The sequence below is a fragment of the Mustela putorius genome, unplaced genomic scaffold (genome assembly GCF_011764305.1).
Source record: "Mustela putorius furo isolate JIRA1106 unplaced genomic scaffold, ASM1176430v1.1 tig00003836_pilon_pilon_pilon, whole genome shotgun sequence".
Lineage (NCBI taxonomy): Eukaryota > Metazoa > Chordata > Mammalia > Carnivora > Mustelidae > Mustela > Mustela putorius.
In genome coordinates, this window is record NW_025421989.1 from 15,755,409 (window position 1) to 15,776,643 (window position 21,235).

General features: G+C 38.9%; 1 protein-coding gene across 7 annotated transcripts in view; it reads right to left on the minus strand.

The window, feature by feature from the left end:
• Nucleotides 1-6,098: 6,098 nt before the first annotated feature.
• RPS6KA3 (ribosomal protein S6 kinase A3) overlaps nucleotides 6,099-21,235 on the minus strand; it is a 111,792-nt gene continuing 96,655 nt past the window's right edge. For all 7 annotated transcript variants that reach the window (XM_045089390.1, XM_045089391.1, XM_045089395.1 and 4 more), the window contains 4 exons: nucleotides 19,761-19,837; nucleotides 19,107-19,224; nucleotides 12,314-12,454; nucleotides 6,099-11,446 (listed from right to left, as the gene is read on the minus strand). In XM_045089390.1, coding sequence (XP_044945325.1) covers nucleotides 11,324-11,446; nucleotides 12,314-12,454; nucleotides 19,107-19,224; nucleotides 19,761-19,837 — 459 coding nt within the window. In that variant the 3' untranslated portion in view covers nucleotides 6,099-11,323. The remainder of the gene's footprint in view (nucleotides 11,447-12,313; nucleotides 12,455-19,106; nucleotides 19,225-19,760; nucleotides 19,838-21,235) is intronic.

Sequence of the window (21,235 nt, forward strand, 5' to 3'; positions counted from 1 at the left end):
CCAGGACCCTGGGATCATGCCCTGAGCCAAAGGCAGAGGCTTTAACCACTGAGCCACCCAGGCGCCCCTCACAGCTCGTTTTAACTAGTCCCTTTCACCCGCCCGACGTGGTCGGGAGACTGAGCAGAAGGACAAGCCTCTCCGGTGATCTCCATTACCAAGGCATAATATTTGCATGACATTTGTTATTACTTTATAATAAAGGCTACATCTGCTGCTTGCTATTACCATCAGTTAGCAGAATGTCTCACAAATAGTAGATGCTCAGTATATACACCAGGAGGGAAAGAGGGGAAAAGACATAAACTCGGTGTTATGGGCTGAACTGTGCCCTCCCAAAATTAATACATTGAATTCTTGACCCCTAACATCTAAGAATGTGACTGTATTTAGAAATAGAGTCTTTAGGGGCACCTTTGGCGCAGGTCTTGACCCCACGGTCTGGAATGAAGCCCTGCTTAGGGCTCCCTGCTCAGCTGGGAGTCTGCTTTTCTCTCTCCCCGACCCCTCTCATGTGCTCACTCTCTCTCTCTCTCTCAAATAAATAAAAAAAGTCCTTTAAGAATGGAAAAAAAAAAAAGTAAGGCCTTTAGAAGTAATTAAGTCGAAAAGAGTTCATTACGGTGGGCCGGAATGCAATATTGACTGGTGTCTTTATGAGAAGAGGAAGAGGAGGTTAAGACGCAGGCACAGAGGGGAACACCGTGTTAACAAGGTGTCAGCCTTTACAAGCCAAAGAGAGAATCCTTACAAGAACCCAACACTGCAGACCTCTTGATCTCAGACTTACAGCCTCTGACACTGTGAGAAAATAAATTTTTACTGTTTAAGCCACTCAGTTTTTGGTATTTTGTTATAGCAATCCCAGTCAACTTATACAGCTGACTATACAGGACATACAGCTTCACTTTTAAGTAAACTTTATTTTTTGGTTTTGTCTTTTTTTTAGATTTTATTTATTTATTTGAGAGAGAGCATAAACAGGAGGAGCAGCAAGCAGAGGGAAAGGAAGAAGCAAGCAGGCTTCCCACTGAGCAGGGAGCCCATTGCCCATCCCAGGATCCCAAGATCATGACCTGAGCGAAGACAGACGCTTAACCCACTGAGCTACCCATGTGCCCCAGTAAACTTATTTTATTTTTTTTTAAAGATTTTATTTATTTATTCGACAGAGAGAGATCACAAGTAGGCAGAGAGGAAGGCAGAGAGAGAGGAGGAAGCAGGCTCCCTGCTGAGCAGAGAGCCCGATGCGGGACTCGATCCCAGGACCCTGAGATCATGACCTGAGCCGAAGGCAGCGGCTTAACCCACTGAGCCACCCAGGCGCCCCAGTAAACTTATTTTAAATAAATCACTTTTCTGAAAATATTAGGGTGTCAGCATTATCTTTCCAAGGAAATGGACATACCTAAGTGGCAGAGAAATAAAGTACTATTGTTGAAAATAGTGATTTTATACCAGAGATATCTGACAGTCTCTGGAGATATTTCTAGTTGTCACATCTGGGAAAGAAGGATGCTGCTGCTGGCACCTAGTGGACAGAGGCCAGGGATGCTGGTAAACATTATACAGTGCACAGTACAAACCCACCCACCTGCAAACAAAGCATCATCCAGACCAAAACACTAAAATAGCTGAGGATGAGAAACCAATGACAGGCATTTCTTAGAGACTGAAAGATGATGGGGACTTAAAGTTCTGGGTTTCTTTTTCCATTTGCAGTAACTTGTAATATTCACAATTGAGAATGAAGGACATCTATGAAATTTATTTGAATTTTGCTTTGAGGCCAAATGATTATGACCTTGGACTTTGAAGTTAGAGAGAGCTGGGCTCAAATTCAGCTCTGCAGCAACTTATTACTCTATAACTATGGACAAGTTACTTAATCTATTTATAAGTCTCAGTTACCTCAGCTATAAATTGGGTATAGGAATATTACATATCATATTGGGTTATTGTGGGAATTAAATCGATATAATACATTCATTGTTTAGCAGTTTTGCCTAGCACCTGGCAAGTCAGACCCCAAGTGTCTGAAGTTCAAATATTTAAAAACCAAAAGTCTCAGGGCACCTGGGTAGCTCAGCAGGTTAAAGCCTCTGCCTTCAGCCCAGGTCATGATCCCAGGGTCCTGGGATCGAGACCTGCATCGGGATCTCTGCTCAATGCAGAGCCTGCTTCTCTCTCTCTCTCTGCCTACTTGTGTTCTCTGTCAAATAAATAAATAAAATCTTAAAAAAAAAAAAAACAACCAAAAGTCTCTGCCAATTACTCAGTATAAAACCCCAAAGGAAAAAAAAATCAGGCTTCATTTGTCTATCATAGGATGGTTCTCACATTTGACTGACCATCAGAATCATTTGGAAAGAGGTGAGTCATGGGGACATCTGAGGGAAATGACTACCGGGCAGAGCACAAAGGCCTGGAACAGGAGCATGCTTAGCATGATGTGAAATGTTGGGGTTCAGGAATGAGTGGTCAAGGAAAAATTCTTGAGATGTCTTCAGTACAAAAAGGGCGATTTTATTAAAGCATGGGAACAGGACCTGTGGGCAGAAAGAGCTGCACTGGGGTTGTGAGGAATGGCTAATTATATAATTTCAAGTTGGGAGGGGGTTAAAGATAGCGTTAAGTCAACAAGGTTTCCAGGACCTTGATGGGGTAGCTGTTGTTAGGAAAAGGTCATTTACCACTATCTAGTAAAACCTTAGTCATGAGACCCTTTAAAAGTATATCAGTGGGCCATATGTTGGGAGGATGATTGCTAACATATATCTTGATGGGGATGGGTAGAGAAAAGGAAGTTTCCAAAGGGATTTTTGGAAGGATCTTGGAAGTCTGGTTAATGTCAAGCTAAGGTTGTCTTTTGCCTTTAGCAAAGCATTCACATTGAGGCAGTTAAGTTCCTGAGGGACGATGACTCTACCTGTCTCAAGTATGTGTCAGGTGGCTGTTAAGTTTTTTTTTTTTATTATTTTTTAATATTTCAATTTTATATTTGTTCTACTGGTTTTAAACATGTGCTCAAGTTTCTTTTTTTTTTTTAAAGATTTTATTTATTATTTATTTGACAGAGAAATCACAAGTAGATGGAGAGGCAGGCAGAGAGAGAGAGAGAGAGGGAAGCAGGCTCTCTGCTGAACAGGGAGCCCGATGTGGGACTCGATCCCAGGACTCTGAGATCATGACCTGAGCCGAAGGCAGCGGCTTAACCCACTGAGCCACCCAGGCGCCCGTGTGCTCAAGTTTCTTATGCAGTATTGGATTTACTCTTTTTTTTTTAACATCTTAATTTTACTTTTTTCAGAGTTCCAAGATTCATTGTTTATGCACCAGTGCTCCATGCAATACGTGCCCTCCTTAATGCCCACCACCAGGCTCACTCATCCCCCCACCCCCTCCTTTCCAAAACCTTCAGTTTGTTTCTCAGAGTCCACAGTCTCTCATGCTTTGTCCCCCCCCCTCCAATTTCCCCCAATTCACTTTTCCTTTCCTTCTCCTGATGTCCTCCATGCTATTCCTTATACACCACAAGTAAGTGAAACCATATGATAGTTGACTTTCTCTGCTTGACTTATTTCACTCAGCATAATCTCCTTCAGTCTCGTCCATGTTGATAAAAAAGCTGGGTATTCATCCTTTCTGACAGCTGAGTAATATTCCATTTGTATATATGGACCACATCTTCTTTACCCATTCATCTGTTGAAGGGCATCTTGGCCCTTTCCACAGTTTCATGATTTATTTTCTTGAGTGCCTCTAACTCTCTCTGTACATTCTGTTCTCTACCCTTCCTTCCCCTTTTAGGTTGCAGCATAATCATTGTTTTCTTAGAAGTCCTACCCTGCCCTGACCCTTAGGCAACTCTGCTATATATTTCTATAGCATCCTGCACTTCCTTTACCTAATTTTTCTAAAGTCAATCAATTCTATCAATTTAGGGTGGATTAACAAAATTCAGTATCTGGATCTTCAAAGCTGCAGAAGAGTGATCATGGCAAAAATTGCTCCTTCATGTTGGCTTGTCTGAGGAGTTAGATGTTTTTTTAGATAACCATGGTAGGCTGGCTAATGGACCCCAAGAATGTTCATGTCCTAATCCCTGGACCCTGTGAATATATTATCCTATGTGGCAGAAAGAATTAAGATTGCAGATGCAATTAATGTTGCTAGTTAGTTAGCCTAGAGATGTGGAGAGTTTCCTGGATTACCTGAGTGGGCCAATCACATGAGTCTTTAAGAGTGGAAGAAAAGGTTGAAGAGAGGAGTCAGATTCGTGTGACAAGGACTCTACCCACCGTTGCTAGTTTTGAAGATGGAAGAGGGTGGCCATGACCCAAGGAATGCAGCTAGCCTTCAGAAACTGGAAAAGGCAAGGAAACAATTATCTCCTAGAACTTTCAGAAAGGAATTCAGCCTGTCCAACACCTTGGTCTTAGTCCAGTGTGACCCATATTGGGTCTTCTTCTTCTCACCTACAGAACTGTGAGAATAAATGTGTTGTTCTGAATTGCCAAGTTTGTGGTGATTTGTTACAGCAGCAGAAAACAAGCACAGTAACAGTCCTACGTTGCCTCTGTAAATACCAAGTAGACCTTGAAGCTCTCCATCTTAACCTGAATAGCCAAATTAATCCATGTGGATAGTCCCCAAACTGTTTTGGCCTGAATTGTAGTTAAGACAAAGCTGTTAAGGGTGAGGCCCTAATGCAATATGACTTATATCCCTGTAAGAGGAAGAGACAGAAGGGGCAGAGTGACTACTTGAAGAGGCAGCAAGAGGGTGGCCATCTGCAAGTCAAGGGAAGAGGCCTCAGAAGAACCCAACCCTAATTGACTTCCAGACTCCAGAAGTATGAGAAAATAAGTTTCTGTTGGCTTCAACAGAAGCCACCCAGTCTGTGGTATTTTGTTATGGCAGCCTGAAATGATGAATAAATACACCATCATAATATAAAATCACTAAGAATGTCAATGGGGAAGGTAAGGGCTAACTGTAGGACTATAACCCATTCCCTCCCTACCAGAAATCAATGACCTCAATCAAATTTCCTTAAATATGCCAATGATATTAGCAGAAAGAAAACAAAAAGTTCTTATGTCTAAAATGCTTTTAGGGGCACCTGGGTTGCTCAGTGGGTTAAGCCACTGCCTTTGGCTCAGGTCATGATCTCAGGGTCCTGGGATCAAGTCCCGCATCGGGCTCTCTGCTCAGCAGGGAGCCTGCTTCCCTCTCTCTCTCTGCCTGCCTCCCCATCTACTTGTGATTTCTCTCTGTCAAATACATAAAATCTTTAAAAAAAAATAAAAAAAATAAAATGCTTTTAGGGGCACCTGGGTGGCTCAGTGGGTTGAAACTTCTGCTTCAGTTCAGGTCATGATCCCAGGGTCCTGGGATCCAGGCTCTCTGCTCAGCGGGGAGCCTGCTTCCCTTCCTCTCTCTCTGCCTGCCTCTCTGCCTGCTTGTGATCTCTGTCAAATAAATAACTAACATCTTTAAAAAAAATAAAATAAAATGCTTTTAGCAAGATACATTTTGTCTCTAGAGATGGCTTATTGTAAAACATGGAATTTATGGACTGATTAAGCATGGTTGGCTGGAGAATGGGGGTTCATAATTTGTGTAATCAATGAGGTATAAAAAGGGGAGGTTGCAAAACCAAGTAACTCCCCTTGTTTGAGCAATGTTTCCAGATTGCTCAGAAGAAAATTGTCCTTTAATTCTGAGTCCAAAGTGTACAGTAATGAGGAAGAGAAAGGGTATTTTCGAGCTAAGTCTGATGATTTCAGACTTCTTGAAGAACAGATTATTTCACCTGTGCCTGGTGATCGCTCTGTATCCTTTGAATCATTAATCACATTTGGTATTGGGTTAAGATCTATGATTCATGTGCCTGATGTGACTCTTTGGGCTAACCAAGACTTTGCATACAAAAATTATCTTGCACTTCTTATTAACTCAGAAATGTTCTTGTTTTAAGTTCTATCAATCCAGTTTGATAAATTTATACTTTGGAAAAAAATTTATACTTTGGATAGAATTTGCAATTATGAAGGATTATCATATAACTGAAATAACCTGATAAATGACATACATGCATTTATTTGAAACTTTATTATATAAATTTTCATTTCTTTTAAAGATTACAAAACCTGTTCTGTGACAGGAATACAAGCAATATTGTTCCAGGATTATTCATGGATACATCTGAAAGAGCTTAGATTACGCATTAACAGTATGATTTGAAAACTTCCCAGATTAAACTCTTAAGTAAAACAATTTAAAGTATTCAGTGATAATTAATCCTTTACAAGCATTTCATAATTATGGCAGCAGTGCCAAGTATCTGATGTGATTTAACCACCAATAAAAGGTACAATACATAGGAACTCATGATACGGTAACTTGGGCTTCCAGCATGCCTTACTAGAGAGAAACTAGTATAAAGTAAGATCAGGTATAATAGTAGAAAAATATTTGTGATTTTTTTTCTTTTTTAAAAACTGTTTTAAGTAGTTGCCCACCCCATTCCCACCCAAGGCCAAAAATGCAAAATAATTACATCCCTTAGGTGTATATCTTCCCTTTTGCTTGGGTAAGAGTTAAGATAAACCTAATACATGTACATAATTTTAAGAATTAAAAACTCATCACCCATAATTATTAAGGATGCTAAGGAATGGCAATTAAAAAAAAAAAAAAAGCTTTAGATGATAAACTAGAGATACACAAACCAAAACCTTTATCCTTATGCCCTTGCTTTGTATTTAAAAGTTCTACTTTACATACTTGTTTGAAAAACTCAGTATACAGCTCATTCAGTACTATAGTGATACTAGGAGTAAAGATTTTCACTTCCATTAGATATTGAACTAATCTAATTAGACTATTACGGAGACTCTCCTCTCACATGTGTTTACACACATTGTACTCAAATGGTATGTGCTCTGGAAGAGGTTTTCTTGAGGTCTGCATCTCTGAACTTAAGTCTCTAAATTTTCCTTTTCACTAATCTCTATTCAATGTCATATACTTTGCTAGTTGCTCTGGGAGAAGTCATGGACATTTAAACAGCTTATCATGCACTTCAAGGTTATATGGCAAAATAATGAGGAAAGTGCCTTAAGAGGTAGGAAGTAGACTCTCATCCCAACCCTTGCTATGCCCTGTATGAACAGTTAAAAGACTAGAATCAAAGTGGTAAATGTGAGACCGATAGTAATACAATGCTTAAGAAAATTAACTTGACTTCATTACTAGAATTGAGAACACTCAGTCACACTGGAACCAGTTACAAGTCACTTGACCACACAAAATACAGCAGTGTCAGAAGTACATAAAGCACACTGTAGATAAAAATTCTTCTTGGCCATCCATATTTAGGTATTATCATTCTGTAGATTCTTCACTAGAAAAAGTGGTTAAGCGTGGCTCTGTAGAATACCACAGTCCCAAGAAAGCAAATTTCATTCCTTCTTTAATTGGTCTCCACCAATGGTCACTTGGGGAAACCAGCAAAATGTAAGCAATCTGGAGGCGAAAAGAGGACTATTTTCACTAATTGAAATATAAATAATGAGTTAGGTCAACTTATCTGTGAATTAAATAAAACTCAATGTATACATCTAGTGTGAGTCACATGGAGCTGGACCTTTCAGAGAGACAGAACTCTGACTAGATTGGAACCTCTTGGTTTAAGTACCAAGGGTCAACCATGGAACCCAATATATTTCTTAAGCACAGAAAACAGACCTTTTCTAACTCTTTATATTCCTGAGATACCTGTCCTAATGCCTTCACAAATCTCATAAATCCTCGATACCACCATGAGAATTTTATCTATAAAATACGGTAAAGCAAGCCGAGTATTTTTCAGTCATTTATAAAGGCCAGGAAGTAGAGACTATCAAAGCCATGTTGAGATATGTATTGCTGACTTCCAGGGTGATTAAGTACATCTGTACAAAGGCTCCCAAATCTTGGATGTTTTTCTGCTCTCATCCCAGGCTGGACCCACCCCAGTCCCTTTCCAACCCAATCCATTCTCTTACTCATGAAGCCTTTGCACCCTTCTCCCTCTTCAAATCTTTCCTGGGCTGAGGGTGCAGGGCACAGCAAACAGGCCAGCCCAACCTCTCATAATGTCCCCACTTCTTAAAATTAGGTGGGAAATGGTTGATCCAAACCCATACTTTGCAGCCTACCACATGTGAAATGTGAATCTCTACTGTGTACAACACCACACCCCCTCCAGACCCTAAGTGACTTTTCCCCACACATCAGCCTTGCAGCATCTTGATTCTGTGCCTTGTCAAAATATTATATTTTTGGACTTTTAGGGTTGCTTGTGAATAAATGGAAGTTAAAGGTCTACTGTACTTAGGAAAAAAGACATCTCTATAAATTAGAAGGAGTTGAAATGACTTACATAAAAAATTAAAAGGACAAAAACTTACCTTAACATCATCACTTGAAAGGGAAGATACAAAACACGTGGTAGCGTAATCCATATTTTTCAGCATATGCTTGGAAAAGTTAAATGCACTCTACCATTCTAGATATTATTTTGGATTATAGGCTAAGAGGAAGTTTGTAAAAGTGGCCTGATGGTTTAGTTCCTTCTTTCACACTGAAATAATCTTTAAGACTAAACCAAAACCTTCTGGGAGAAGCCCTGGTAACTAGGAGAACTAACTGGTTAAGGGCCCAGAGGAACTGGACTCAGTAATTAATGGAAAAGTAAACCCAGGGCAAGCATTACATTTAGAGCTGTCTGCTGTAAATCAAAGGCAATAGGAACACCAGGATCACAGATGAAATAAATCAAGCTCATGAACTGCATTTTAGGCGAAAGTCTTCAGTTTTGTGAACACATGACTTGCTTTTCTCCAATAAAACTGGCAGTTGAAGTAGGCAAAGAAGGCATTATCTTTGAAAGCAATAAACTTGCCATTCATCTACCAGTGGAGTAATGTCCCAAGAAATGCTTTTTTTTTTTTTTTAACAACTCTGCTCCTGGTTGGGTGATAATATGAAGGAAAGGTAGCATGGTGTTATGAGGGGGAAAAAAACTGAGTAAGAAGTTAAGGATTCTAGTCTTTGTTTTGGTTCTTAGTTACTTTACATGCAATATGAGAATGTCAAACTAGATAATTTATAAGGACTTACACATTTACTTCTGGTTCTAAGACTACGATGGACAACACACCTAAGCACTTATGGAATAGCATTGGTGTCCAAAATTTGAAAGTGTCTTTTTTTTTTTTTTTTTTTTTTTTTGCCTAGAGTTACACTAACATTTTAAAAGCGACAAGAATTTGGGATGGGTTTGGTTTGAAACACTGAATAGAGAGAGAGAGAAAGAAAGAAAAAAAATTTTCTGGGCAATGGGAAGCAGTTTTTGATAGTCAGCATTTATATACTCAAGAATTTTAAAAAACTTTCTCCATCTAGATCTTCTGAATCCCTCTTACTGTACATTTTTTAAATTTAGAAGATAAACTTACATTTGATTTCTATGCAATAATCATTTTGTGTCACTTAAGCAAAATGAATGTTACAGATTTTCCCTTTCTCTTTAGCTGTGTAGAGGAGAACTTAAAGTAATAGTAAGTGGCTTCCAAGACATTAAACTAAACTACACTTTCTTGGCTTTGTACTCAAAAGATTTAAAGCTTTGAGCAGGTAAAAAGACTTCTGATGTAAATGGCTCGGTACATGGCTGGGCACATTCTTGATGAGGTTAAGCTAAATCACTTTTCCTAGTTTTTGTTTTTCACATTACATATTGATGTACGCTAGGTAGCTTAACCAAAATACAGGTAATAATGGATACAAAAGTTTCTCTAATCAAATAGAATTGTGGAAACTACCGAAATTAGATGTAGATAACGAATACTGTAATCTAAGCAGACCCAGTAACCACTATGAAAGCTGATCATTTCTGAAATTAAAGGAAGCATTATATGGCTGTAAGTCATCAGAAGGAATTCAGAAAACACTCAATGATGAACATTCACTTAGCCTACTTGAGCTATAATTTCAGGTGAGAACAAATACTGTTTGATCAAGAATGTTTTATTCCCTCAAATAAGAAAGTTTAAATCCAATTTCATAGAGAGGCTGGCGGCCTTTATTACATTCAAATTAGTGTTTAATATAGAGCATCGTAATGGGATAGAACTCATTATGATTTACCTTTTTCCCAAAAAGCATACTTTTCACTTTTCTTGCAGGGATACAAGAACAGGTATCCTGTTATTCATATGCTAAATTCTGCAATTTGATCTATTTAAACGTGAAAGATCTAATGGGACTTGAATGACCTGTTGTTAAATTTTCCTTCGCCAATCTCTTCACCAGAACTCTTAAAGGCCTTTGATGTATATTGGCAAAATCCCAAATTATATGCCAAATACTAAATATGGATACTATTCAAGATCAAAAGTGCAAGAACTACCTCCTTGATTAAGGAAAAAAGGACCCTAAGGAGTTGCAACGTATATGGACTAACTTCATAGGTGTACTCTTGATGTCATGCCACACACACGTGATAACTTTCTCTACCATAACAGCTCTCTAGGTTAGTCTGACAAAGCACCTGACTTTAAGAAACAAACAAATGAACGAACCAGTGAAACAGACATGGGGAAATATATGTACATTTTGGAAGTATTACATTCAACAGCTGTTCCACAATCTGGCCATTTTTAGGGCTGTCCAACAATACTGTTAATCCAGGTGAACTATTTAACCAGACTTAATAGTCAATTGATTAATAATAATAGATTCCAAGTTAAACAAAGCATGTATACATTAAAGAAAGCAGTACAGAAATGTACTGTATATGAACTGTTTACAAAAACATACAAAATGTTGGATGGCACAAGGGATACAGTGCTAATAGAAACGGATTGTTTAAGCTAAGTGCTTAACATAAACTGTCCATCCCTATAACTAACAAAGAATATTTCAGGGACATGAAATATTTCCTATAAAAATAATGCTATATGGTGTAGAGTACTTTATTCAGTGTATTTTTAGGTGGTATTCGTATGTTCATTATTCTTGTTGATTCAGTGAATATGTCTTCATCATGTTTCCATTTTCATTTCATCCGAAGCTCCAGGAAAATCTAACTTGCTAACAATCATTTAAAGCGAGAAGAGACGGAAGCAGGAGCAGCAGGAGGAGCAGCAGCATTATGGGTACCAGCTGGGACAGTGTGTGCTTGCAGGTGTCTCTCAGATATGTGCTACCTGTCGCCAGAACTTGTGCTATCAGCTTACACCATGGTACCAAATATCTCACTGAGGTCACTTCACAGAGCTGTAGAGGTGATTTTTTTAATACCTCTCCGCTGAGCAAGAGTAGAACGGCCTACTGGTTCCAAAACTGGCGACTGATTACGGTTTAAAGCAGAATATGTAGCTGCCATAGCACCCTGAAAATAGGAAAGAGAGGTCACAACACAAATGACAATGGGTACGTACGTAGAATACGAGTACGTAGAATACGAAATACAGATATTCCCCCCTATATAATTTCTTCATATGAAAATTTAGATAGATTTAATTGGGCTTATAATGAAAATAACCATACTGGTCAAACCCTCTGATTTAACTAAAAGAGGCAAATACGGGAGCCTGAACTTATGGATGAGAAGGGACAGGGATGGGCTTATAATAAGCAGCCCTCACTTTACTCAGGACTATTCAACTTTTTGTTTCTTTGCAATTCTTTCTTTTTTTTTTTTTTTAAAGATTTTTATTTATTTATTTGACAGAGAGAAATCACAAGTAGGCAGAGAGGCAGGCAGAGAGAGAGAGAGAGAGGCAGAAGCAGGCTCCCCGCTGAGCAGAGAGCCCGATGCGGGACTCGATCCCAGGACCCTGAGATCACGACCTGAGCCGAAGGCAGTGGCCTAACCACTGAGCCACCCAGGCGCCCCTCTTTGCAATTCTTTAATACCAGGGGCAGCAAAACATGCTCTTCTGGAACTTGTTTTGCCACTGCTGACAACCTCAAAGAATTTGCTCTGGGTTTTGCATAAGAAAGAAATGTATAAACAAAAAATAGGAAATCCATAAGCCTATGTGACAGATAAACTCAGAAGTCATTCTTACACTGGTTTTATTATATTTTGGCATGCTTTGACTTTCTCTTTTCCAAACCGCTCATTTTAAGAGAATCTCACTTTAGAAATGGATGCAGACTGAGCAAAAGAAAAAGGTGCTGTGGGCATGGACAGGGTTGGCTCACAGTTTCCTGGAAGTCATGCAGAAAGCAGTGCCTGAATGGGGCAGCTCACCTTGACTAGATGGGGTGCATCCTGTCTGTTCAGTTGGTACTGTGGCAGTTGGTCCCAGTGGACAATCCAAGGATGTCTGAGCACAAGGGCAGCAGTCAGTCTCTGATGAGGATCCACATGAAGCATCTTTGACACCAGGTCCTGTAATGGGAAGAAGAGGAGTAATACAACAAATTTAAACTTTTGTTTGTTTTTCTATAGCACTTGATACTGGTCAGCATTCTTCTTTAGCTTCTATGACACTATTTTTTTCCTGGCATCAAACCTTGGGGTTCAAAGCAATTTGGTCAATATAACATTTCTTTTTTCTTTTCTTTCTTTTTTTTTTTTTAAGATTTACTTTAAAGAAAGTGACAGAGAGGGTGCCTGGGTGGCTCAGTGGGTTAAGCCTCTGCCTTCGACTCAGCTCATGAGTCAGAGTCAGCTCGGGGTCCTGGGATTGAGTCCCTCATCAGGCTCTTTGCTCAGCAGGGGGCCTGCTTTCATCTCTCTCTCTCTCTCTCTGCGCCTGCCTCTCTACCTGCTTGTGATCTCTCTCTGTCAGATGAATAAACAAACAAACAAACAAACAAATAAATAACTCTATCTTTATAAAAAAAGAAAGCGACAGAGAGAGAACAGAAGTGAGCATGAGCAGGGCAAGGGACAGTGGGAGAGGGAGAGAATCTCAAGCAGACTCCCCAACATGGGGCTCAATCCCATGACTCTGAGATCATGACCTGAGGCAAAATCAAGAATTGGATGCTTAACTGCCTGAGCCACCTCAGTGCCCCCAACATGGCAATTGCTTTAAAAAAAAAAAAAAAAGGCAAAAAACCCAAGTCTCTGTTTTCTCTTCCCTGAGTAACAGTAACTTTGGTACATTACCAAAGAGTAAATTTACCACATTTATGTATCTTTAAGTACTTTGGCTCTTTTATTCACTGAGATATTCTGACTTTTCTATACTTTTGTAGTTTTATTTCTTTTATTTTTTTAATTTTTATTTATTTTTATTTTTTAAGATTATTTATTTATTTATTTGACAGAGAGAGAGATCACAAGCAGGCAGAAAGAGAGGAGGAAGCAGGCTCCCTGCCGAGCAGAGAGCCCGATGCGGGACTCGATCCCAGGACCCTGAGATCATGACCCGAGCCGAAGGCAGCGGCTTAACCCACTGAGCCACCCAGGTGCCCCAATTTCTTTTATTTTTTTTTAAAGATTTTATTTATTTATTTTACAGAGATCACAAGTAGTCAGAGAGGCAGGCGGTGGGTGGCGGGGAAGCAGGCTCCCCGCTGAGCAGAGAGCCCAATGCGGGGCTCGATCCCAGGACCCTGAGATCATGACCTGAGCTGAAGGCAGAGGCTTAACCACTGAGCTACCCAGGTGCCCCTGTAGTTTTATTTCTAAATAATTTTCAGCTTAAGACTTTTTTGTGCTGCTGGTAATAATGAAAAGCAGAACATAACTGTCCAATAATAGGAATTTAATTGGAGAGCTCCAAATGCCCCCTCCAAAAGATTAGAGTTATTTTTTTTAAGTAGGCTCCACACCCAGCGTGGGGTTTGAACTTACAACCCCAAGATCAAGAGTCACATGCTCCACCAACGGAGTCAGCCAGGTGCCCCAGATTAGAGTTATTTTTATTTTCCCCACTTCATGGGCATTGCACAGGCATTACTAAAAAAAATAAAGAAATACAGAGAAGCAAAAGAACAAGAACTCCCAAAATACCATTCTTCCAGAGAAAATGCCTTCTATCTATCCAAATGCTTTCCTATGCATGGAATACAGATCCATCTAACTGCTAGATAGTTTTATACTCTCCAGAATAAGAACAGTTGTGACTTAAAAGAGCCATCTACCACTTGTTTAATTTTTCATTAAAAATATATCTATTTGAGTATCTATTAAAGGCCAAGTATTCTGCTAGACATTGGGTATTCAGTAGTGAACAAGATAGAAATGAACTCTGACCTCATGAAGCTTTCAGCCCAGTGAGGGAGAAACAATCAATTACAAAGCAAACAGTTAAAAGTCTTTGATGGGATGAATAAAGACATATAGCTAGAGGAGCACAAAGAGACACCTGACCTGAACAGGATGGGGTGGCTTAGAAGTGACTTCTTTAGAGGAATGTGAGACCTGAAGGATGAATTGTAGATAGATTATAGAGAAGGGGGAAGGAAACAGAGCAATTCAGGGAGCTAGAGCGGAGTGTGATTAGAGGAAATCCGTCAGGGATGAGAACGTGTCACAATTAAGGAACTGAAAGGAGTGCAGTGAGGCTGTAATAAAAACAAGTAGAACATGGCAGCAGATAAATGGGAAGGTGAGAAGGGACTAGACCATGAAGGCCCCTGTAAACTACATTAGCAAATCTGGTCTTTGTATGGAGGTAAGAAATTATTTAAAGCAAGGGAATGACACAGTCAGGTTTGTACTTTAGAGAGCTTACCCTCACTAAGTGTGGAGGAAAATGGATTGGAGGGTGCAAGCCTGAAGACTCCAATTTGAGACTGGCAGGAGATGATGGCTTCAGGCTAGTGTAAGAGACAGAGAAATATGGATGGTCTGAGCTACTTAAGAGAAAGAAGCAACAGAACCTGGTGGTTGACTGGTACTGGGAACTGAAGAGATGTTATTCCAAGTACTCCTTTGCTATTATTTAATTTTTTATTTTTAGTTTTCATTAACAGCAAAGAACAGGAATAAGCTACTGAACAGAATTAGAAATAAAAAGTGAAACAATTAAGAGCTCCCCTTCCAAATTCTTAAAGTGAGAAAATATGCTTCAAGTACATAGAAAGTTGCAAAACTGCCCAGGGGCACAACAAAACTCTCTTCCTTCCGTAAGGCTCATCACTCTGTTCAGATAAACTCATTCGTATTCATGTCTTTGGCTTCTACAGATGGTGACTCCGAACTCCACTGTCCACCCAAAACTTCTCTCCTAAGATCTGCATCAATATAGCCAGTTGCCTAATGGACATACATCTCTTACTTATACACCACAGTCGCATTTCAAATTCGTAATGTCCAAATCTGTAATTATCATGCCTCTCAAAACTACTTCTTTTGTATCCCACATCTTGGTGAAAGAACACCACTATAACTCATTTCCCTACAGTGGATATGTGGACTACATGCTTACTATCTGCTTCCCCCTTGCTTCTTTTTTTCTTTAAAGATTTATTTATTTATTTTCACACACACACACACACACACACACACACACACAATCTCAAGCAGACTCCATGCTCAGCATGGAGCCCAGTGTGGGGCTTGATCTGACCACCCTGAGTTCATAACCCGAGCCAAAACCAAGAGTCAGACGCTTAATCAACTGTGCCATTCAGGTGCCCCTCCCCTGCTTCTTATCCCCATTTAACCACTGAGTCTATTTTGCCCCCTAAATTTCTCTTTAATTTAGCTCAAATCTTGCTACTACTGCTCTAGTCTAGGTCTTCATCATTTGTGACCTGAAATACAGTAAAACCTTATAAGTAAAACCCTTAATATTAGGTCAGTGAGGACTGAATGAAAAAATATAGGTATTAAGTGTTAGCATAGACCTTGGCACGTAAGTGCCCAGTGAATTGTAGTGATGGTCCTGTTCTTCTCAAAGCCACATATGAAACATACGGCCCATATGACTAATGACATTCACATGTGCAACTTGCTCTTGAGGGAACACATCAGACTGATAGAACCCTCACTTCCGACTTTGTGCATATTCACTGTACCATATAAAGCTTATCTCAAGTCTTAACTGGACAAATTTGCAGAAGTTATCAGTAATAACGTGATATTTATAAGAAAGGCTGTGAGTTAGATCCAATTTTTTGTGCTCTATTTTTTATCTCATCCTCACCTTTCTCTTTCATTCAAAAAAACATACTGGAATCAAGTCAATGAGAGCCAAATTATCGAAATTAAAGCAAGTCAAGGTTATCTCTATAATTTATTTAAAAAGGAGGCAGTGGGTAAGCTTTGATACTTTATACAGTGACATTATTTAATATGTCTCACAACTGATCATGACAATTTCTGGCAGACTCCAGAGATCAGAATTACTCTCTATAGAACAAACTTGAAAAAGGAAACTCTGATCATTACAACGCTTAATACTTTTCAGCAATTCTCTAATACCTAGAATAAACCTGAAACCCTGAGCATGATCTGCAAAGCCTTTTATAATCTGGGTTCATCAGCTACCTTCTCACGTGTACCCCGTGCTAGGTACAACAAACTGCACAGCAACTTGGAAGCATTCTGCCATTTGCAGGCTGGCCTGACCACAAATAGCATGTGCTGCTCCTGCAGCCTGGGATGGAATACATCCTTCTGCTCCCTAAAGCTGCCAGGAAAATCCCCTCACTGCTTCTGGAAAGCTTTCTTGGAAATCTTTCTGACTGAGCACCATCTGTAAACTTCTTTAACACAAAAAAATGTACCACTGTAACAGCACATGTGACACTGTGCTGTATACTTCTGGCCATCTCCCAACTAGACCATGAGCTTCCTGATATCAGGAATTCTATCTCAGTCACATCTTTTGATCCCTGGACCTTCACATTGTAAGCATGCTGTAAATGTTGAACACATGGATTAAAAAGAAATCCCAGAAAAAAAATGAATCATCTGGTTTAAGAAATAATTGTTAAAAAAAGGGAAAGGCTAACACTTCATTTTAAATCAGTTATAAAGCCAAGTATCATCTATGCAGACATTAAATTAGTTAACTGAGGCTTCATCTCTATGCCAAAAGAATCAACCTATGTTTTTGACGTACCCTATTTACTTATGCGATCATCTCAACTCAGGCTTCCGCCTCTAAGAGAAATCAGCAAGCACGTTTACCAGTATGTATCTTCTTTATCTCCTCTATGTTTTTCTTATTCGGGAGAGGAAAACTGCTCTTCTTTTTCTTTCTAATTTTTAAAATTTTCCCTCTTGATTTTAAAAGAGCATTTTCTGTGAATAAAGTAAAACTAGAACAGAGTTGGAAAGCAAGTCTGCCAGAGTATGGCAGATCTTCCAGTGAGAAAGGCTTTTCAAATGGATTTCAAGAAGACACTATAAAACCATACTACTGTTTATTGTGAAAAAGATGAGACCCTTTTCTATATAATATGAACCAAAAATAGAACATGGTGCAGTTATTCTAGGGAATAAGGGCTTTGGGACCAACTGCTTAGTTCAAAGCATCCACATGCTCCCGGTATGTAACTATGGACAAATTCACACAAAAATTCTAGCCTTGCTTTTCTTCTGTGAAATGGGGATACTACCACATATTTTACAGGGTTTGGAAGAGGATTAAATGGGATGATTTAGGTGAGGTGCAGTGTGAGGTACAAAAAAGCCACAAAAATCATGAAGATTACCGCCATTATCATCATTCTTCTTCTTCTTTTTTAAAATTTTATTTATTTGTTAGAGTGAGAGAGAGAGAGCACAGTCAGGCAGAGTGGCAGGCAGAAGCAGAGGGAGAAGCAGGCTCCCCATGAAGCAAGAAGCCCAATGCAGGACTCAATCCCAGGATACTGGGATCATGACCTGAGCCAAAGGCAGCCGCTCAACCAACTGATCCACCTGGGCATCCCATCATTCTTCTTATTACTATTATTTTGGTTAAAAGGTTTATATTTTTTTATTCCAAATTTTTATTTAAAGTCTAGTTCATAACATACAGAGTAATATTGGTTTCAGGAACAGAATTCAGCGATTCATCACTTACATATAATACCCAGTGCTCACTACAACAAGTGCACTCCTTAATACCCACCTCCCATCGAGCCCATCCCCCACCCATCCCTCCATCAACCCTGAGTTTGTTCTCTATCATTAAGAGTCTCTTATATTGTGGAAAGAGCCGAGATGCCCTTCAACAGATGAATGGATAAAGAAGATGTGGTCCACATATACAGTGGAGTATTACTCAGCCATCAGAAAGGATGAATACTTAACTTTTCCATCAACATGGATGGAACTGGTGGAGATTACGCTAAGAGAAATAAGCCAGGCAGAGAAAGTCAATCATCATATGGTTTCACTTATTTGTGGAAAATAAGGAATAGCATGGAGGACATTAGGAGAAGAAAGAGAAAAATGAAGGGGGGAAATCAGATGGGGAGATGAAGCATGAGAGACTATGGACTCCAGGAAAGAAACTGAGGGTTTCAGAGGGGAGGGAGATCGGGGATGGGTCAGCCTGGTGACAGTACTAAGGAGGGCATGTATTAATGGAGGACTGGATGTTATATGCAAACAACGAATCATGGAAAACTACATCAAAAACTAATGATGTACTTGGGGCGCCTGGGTGGCTCAGTGGGTTAAAGCCTCTGCCTTCAGCTCAGGTCATGATCCCAGGGTCCTGGGATAGAGCCCCACATCGGGCTCTCTGCTCAGCAGGGAGCCTGCTTCCTCCTCTCTCTCTCTGCCTGCCTCTCTGCCTACTTCTGATCTGTCTGTCAAATAAATAAATAAAATCTTTAAAAAAAAACAACTACTAATGATGTACTGTACGGTAACTAACATAACAACAAAAAAAAGAGTTTCTTATACCACCATTATTATTCATCATGCTTGTCAGTAAGTAGTTTTAGATGTATAGATAATAAAACCAAACCAATACCTTCTGGGAAACAAAACAATAGGTCCATTTTTGAGTTCAAGTTATCTGGTAACATCACTTTAAAATAATACTTTATAAACAAAAGTATGTAACTGATTATTATTTTTTCTTACCAGGGATTATAAGAAATTATTTTCTAAGAAGCTTATAATAGGAAGCCATACTTACCTTTGCTGTGTCCGAAACAGAATTCCAGTAACCACCACTGAGTGAGAATTTTCCGCTGCCTATCCGTGCTAATATTTCCTCTGGTGTATCATCAGGGCCATTTGCAAATGGAGTGTAACTAGTTTATAATGAAATTAAAATGTTAATGAATAAAATTTCTTTTTTGGTTGGTAATCTTCACATTTATTTGCAGTGTTCAAGAGTACTCCAGTTAATTTAATTAATGTAATATTTCATTAAAATTTCCTAAAGTGAAAAATATCAACATCATGAAGCACCATAAAGCACCAGGTCAAGGTATAAGCTATGAAATATTAATTAGACTTAATGTATGATAATATAAATATTTTAAGATATGACACATTAGAATAGACTGTTTAAAAATAGTGTATGTTTATACATACACTATAAGAGTACAAAAGAGATATGGAAAAAATCAAGTTAAGACCTTAAGACATTATCAAATGGTACATTAAAGAAAGCCAGTAATGATACAGTTATAAATGTGGTACATATACATAGAGAGATATACACACACAGGATTATTAGATAATATGAGAAAACATGAAAAGAAAGATAGTACAACAGAGAGATTAAAAATATAGAACAGAATATTGATGAATAAATGCTGATTACAATATATGGTCCACTCACCCAGTAAGCATTGTATAGAGGAGGACACCAAGACTCCATATATCACAAGCAGCATCATAGCCTTGTCGTTTTAAAACCTAAAAAAAGCAAAAGGTAGTATTAACACATTACTGTTTAGAGAACTGAATAGGCTATGAACTGTACTATTTTCTAAATCAATGTATTTAAGAAAAACCTAAACAGAACATGATTAACAAGCAAGGCAATATATTAATACTATTCTACAACTAATAATTCATTCATATATATATGAATATATATTTACATACATATATATTTGATTTTGGTATTTGAATTAGCATTTGTTGAGTGATGCTATGGCATATAGAAGACTATAAAATAAAATGAAATTAAGTTTCTTTTTCTCCCCACTGCTTCCCTCTAAGTTTCTTCTTAATTTTTTTATTATTATTTTTTTAAATTTTATTTATTTATTTGACAGAGAGATCACAAGTAGGCAGAGAGGCAGGCAGAGAGAGATAGAGAGAGAGGAGGAAGCAGGCTCCCCGCTGAGCAGAGAGCCCGACGTGGGACTCCATCCCAGGACCCTGAGATCATGACCCGAGCCGAAGGCAGCGGCTTAACCCACTGAGCCACCCAGGTGCCCCTAAGTTTCTTCTTTAAATGAATTTATATTCATTTTTGTATGAGGCTGCAGGAGTGGTTACATAAAACATTACTTTTAGGAATATATATAAAAGTACAAATAATATAATGCAAAATTATACTTTTACATATAAAAATATGATTCACTCGAGCATTTAGTAATCACCAATTATTATCCGGCATGAAGAGTGATAAATATAAAACACTCTTGTTTCCTCAAGAAAATTAGAATATGGCAGGGGAAATAAACATACATATAGTTAATAATTCAACATGGTAAGTATTATAACAAAATTATGCCTAAAGTGTTATAGGCATAAAGATGAGGAAACCATTCATTCATTTTGTTTTTAAAGATTTATTTACTTATTTTAGAATGAGAGGGAGAGCGAGAGCAAGAACAGGGCGGGAGGAGGGCGAGAGAATCTCAAGCAGACTACCCGCTGAACATGGAGACTGACGTGGGACTTGATCCTATGACCATGAGAAAATGACTTGAACTGAAGTCAACAGTCAGACGCTTAACCGACTGAGATGCCCAGGTGCCACAATTCATTTTTGATATGGGGAGAGAAGGAAGACTATGGGACAGCCTGCTGGTACTGGGCCTATAAGTAAGAATTCAGGAAGCAAACAGAGGAGGTGGGGGAGAGGAGGGGACACTCAAAGGGCAGAAGCAAGAGAGCAGAGCATGCTTAAAGACAGGCAAGGATTCAGTGTGGCCAGATGTCCAGGTAGGGGATACCAGAGAGAACAAAGAAGGGCTTTTACAGATATCTTAAGGATTTAAAAGGTTTTTCCCATAGGCAATCTGTGGTCACTGATACATTAAACAGGGCAATGAAATAGGTAGACATGTACACCAAAAG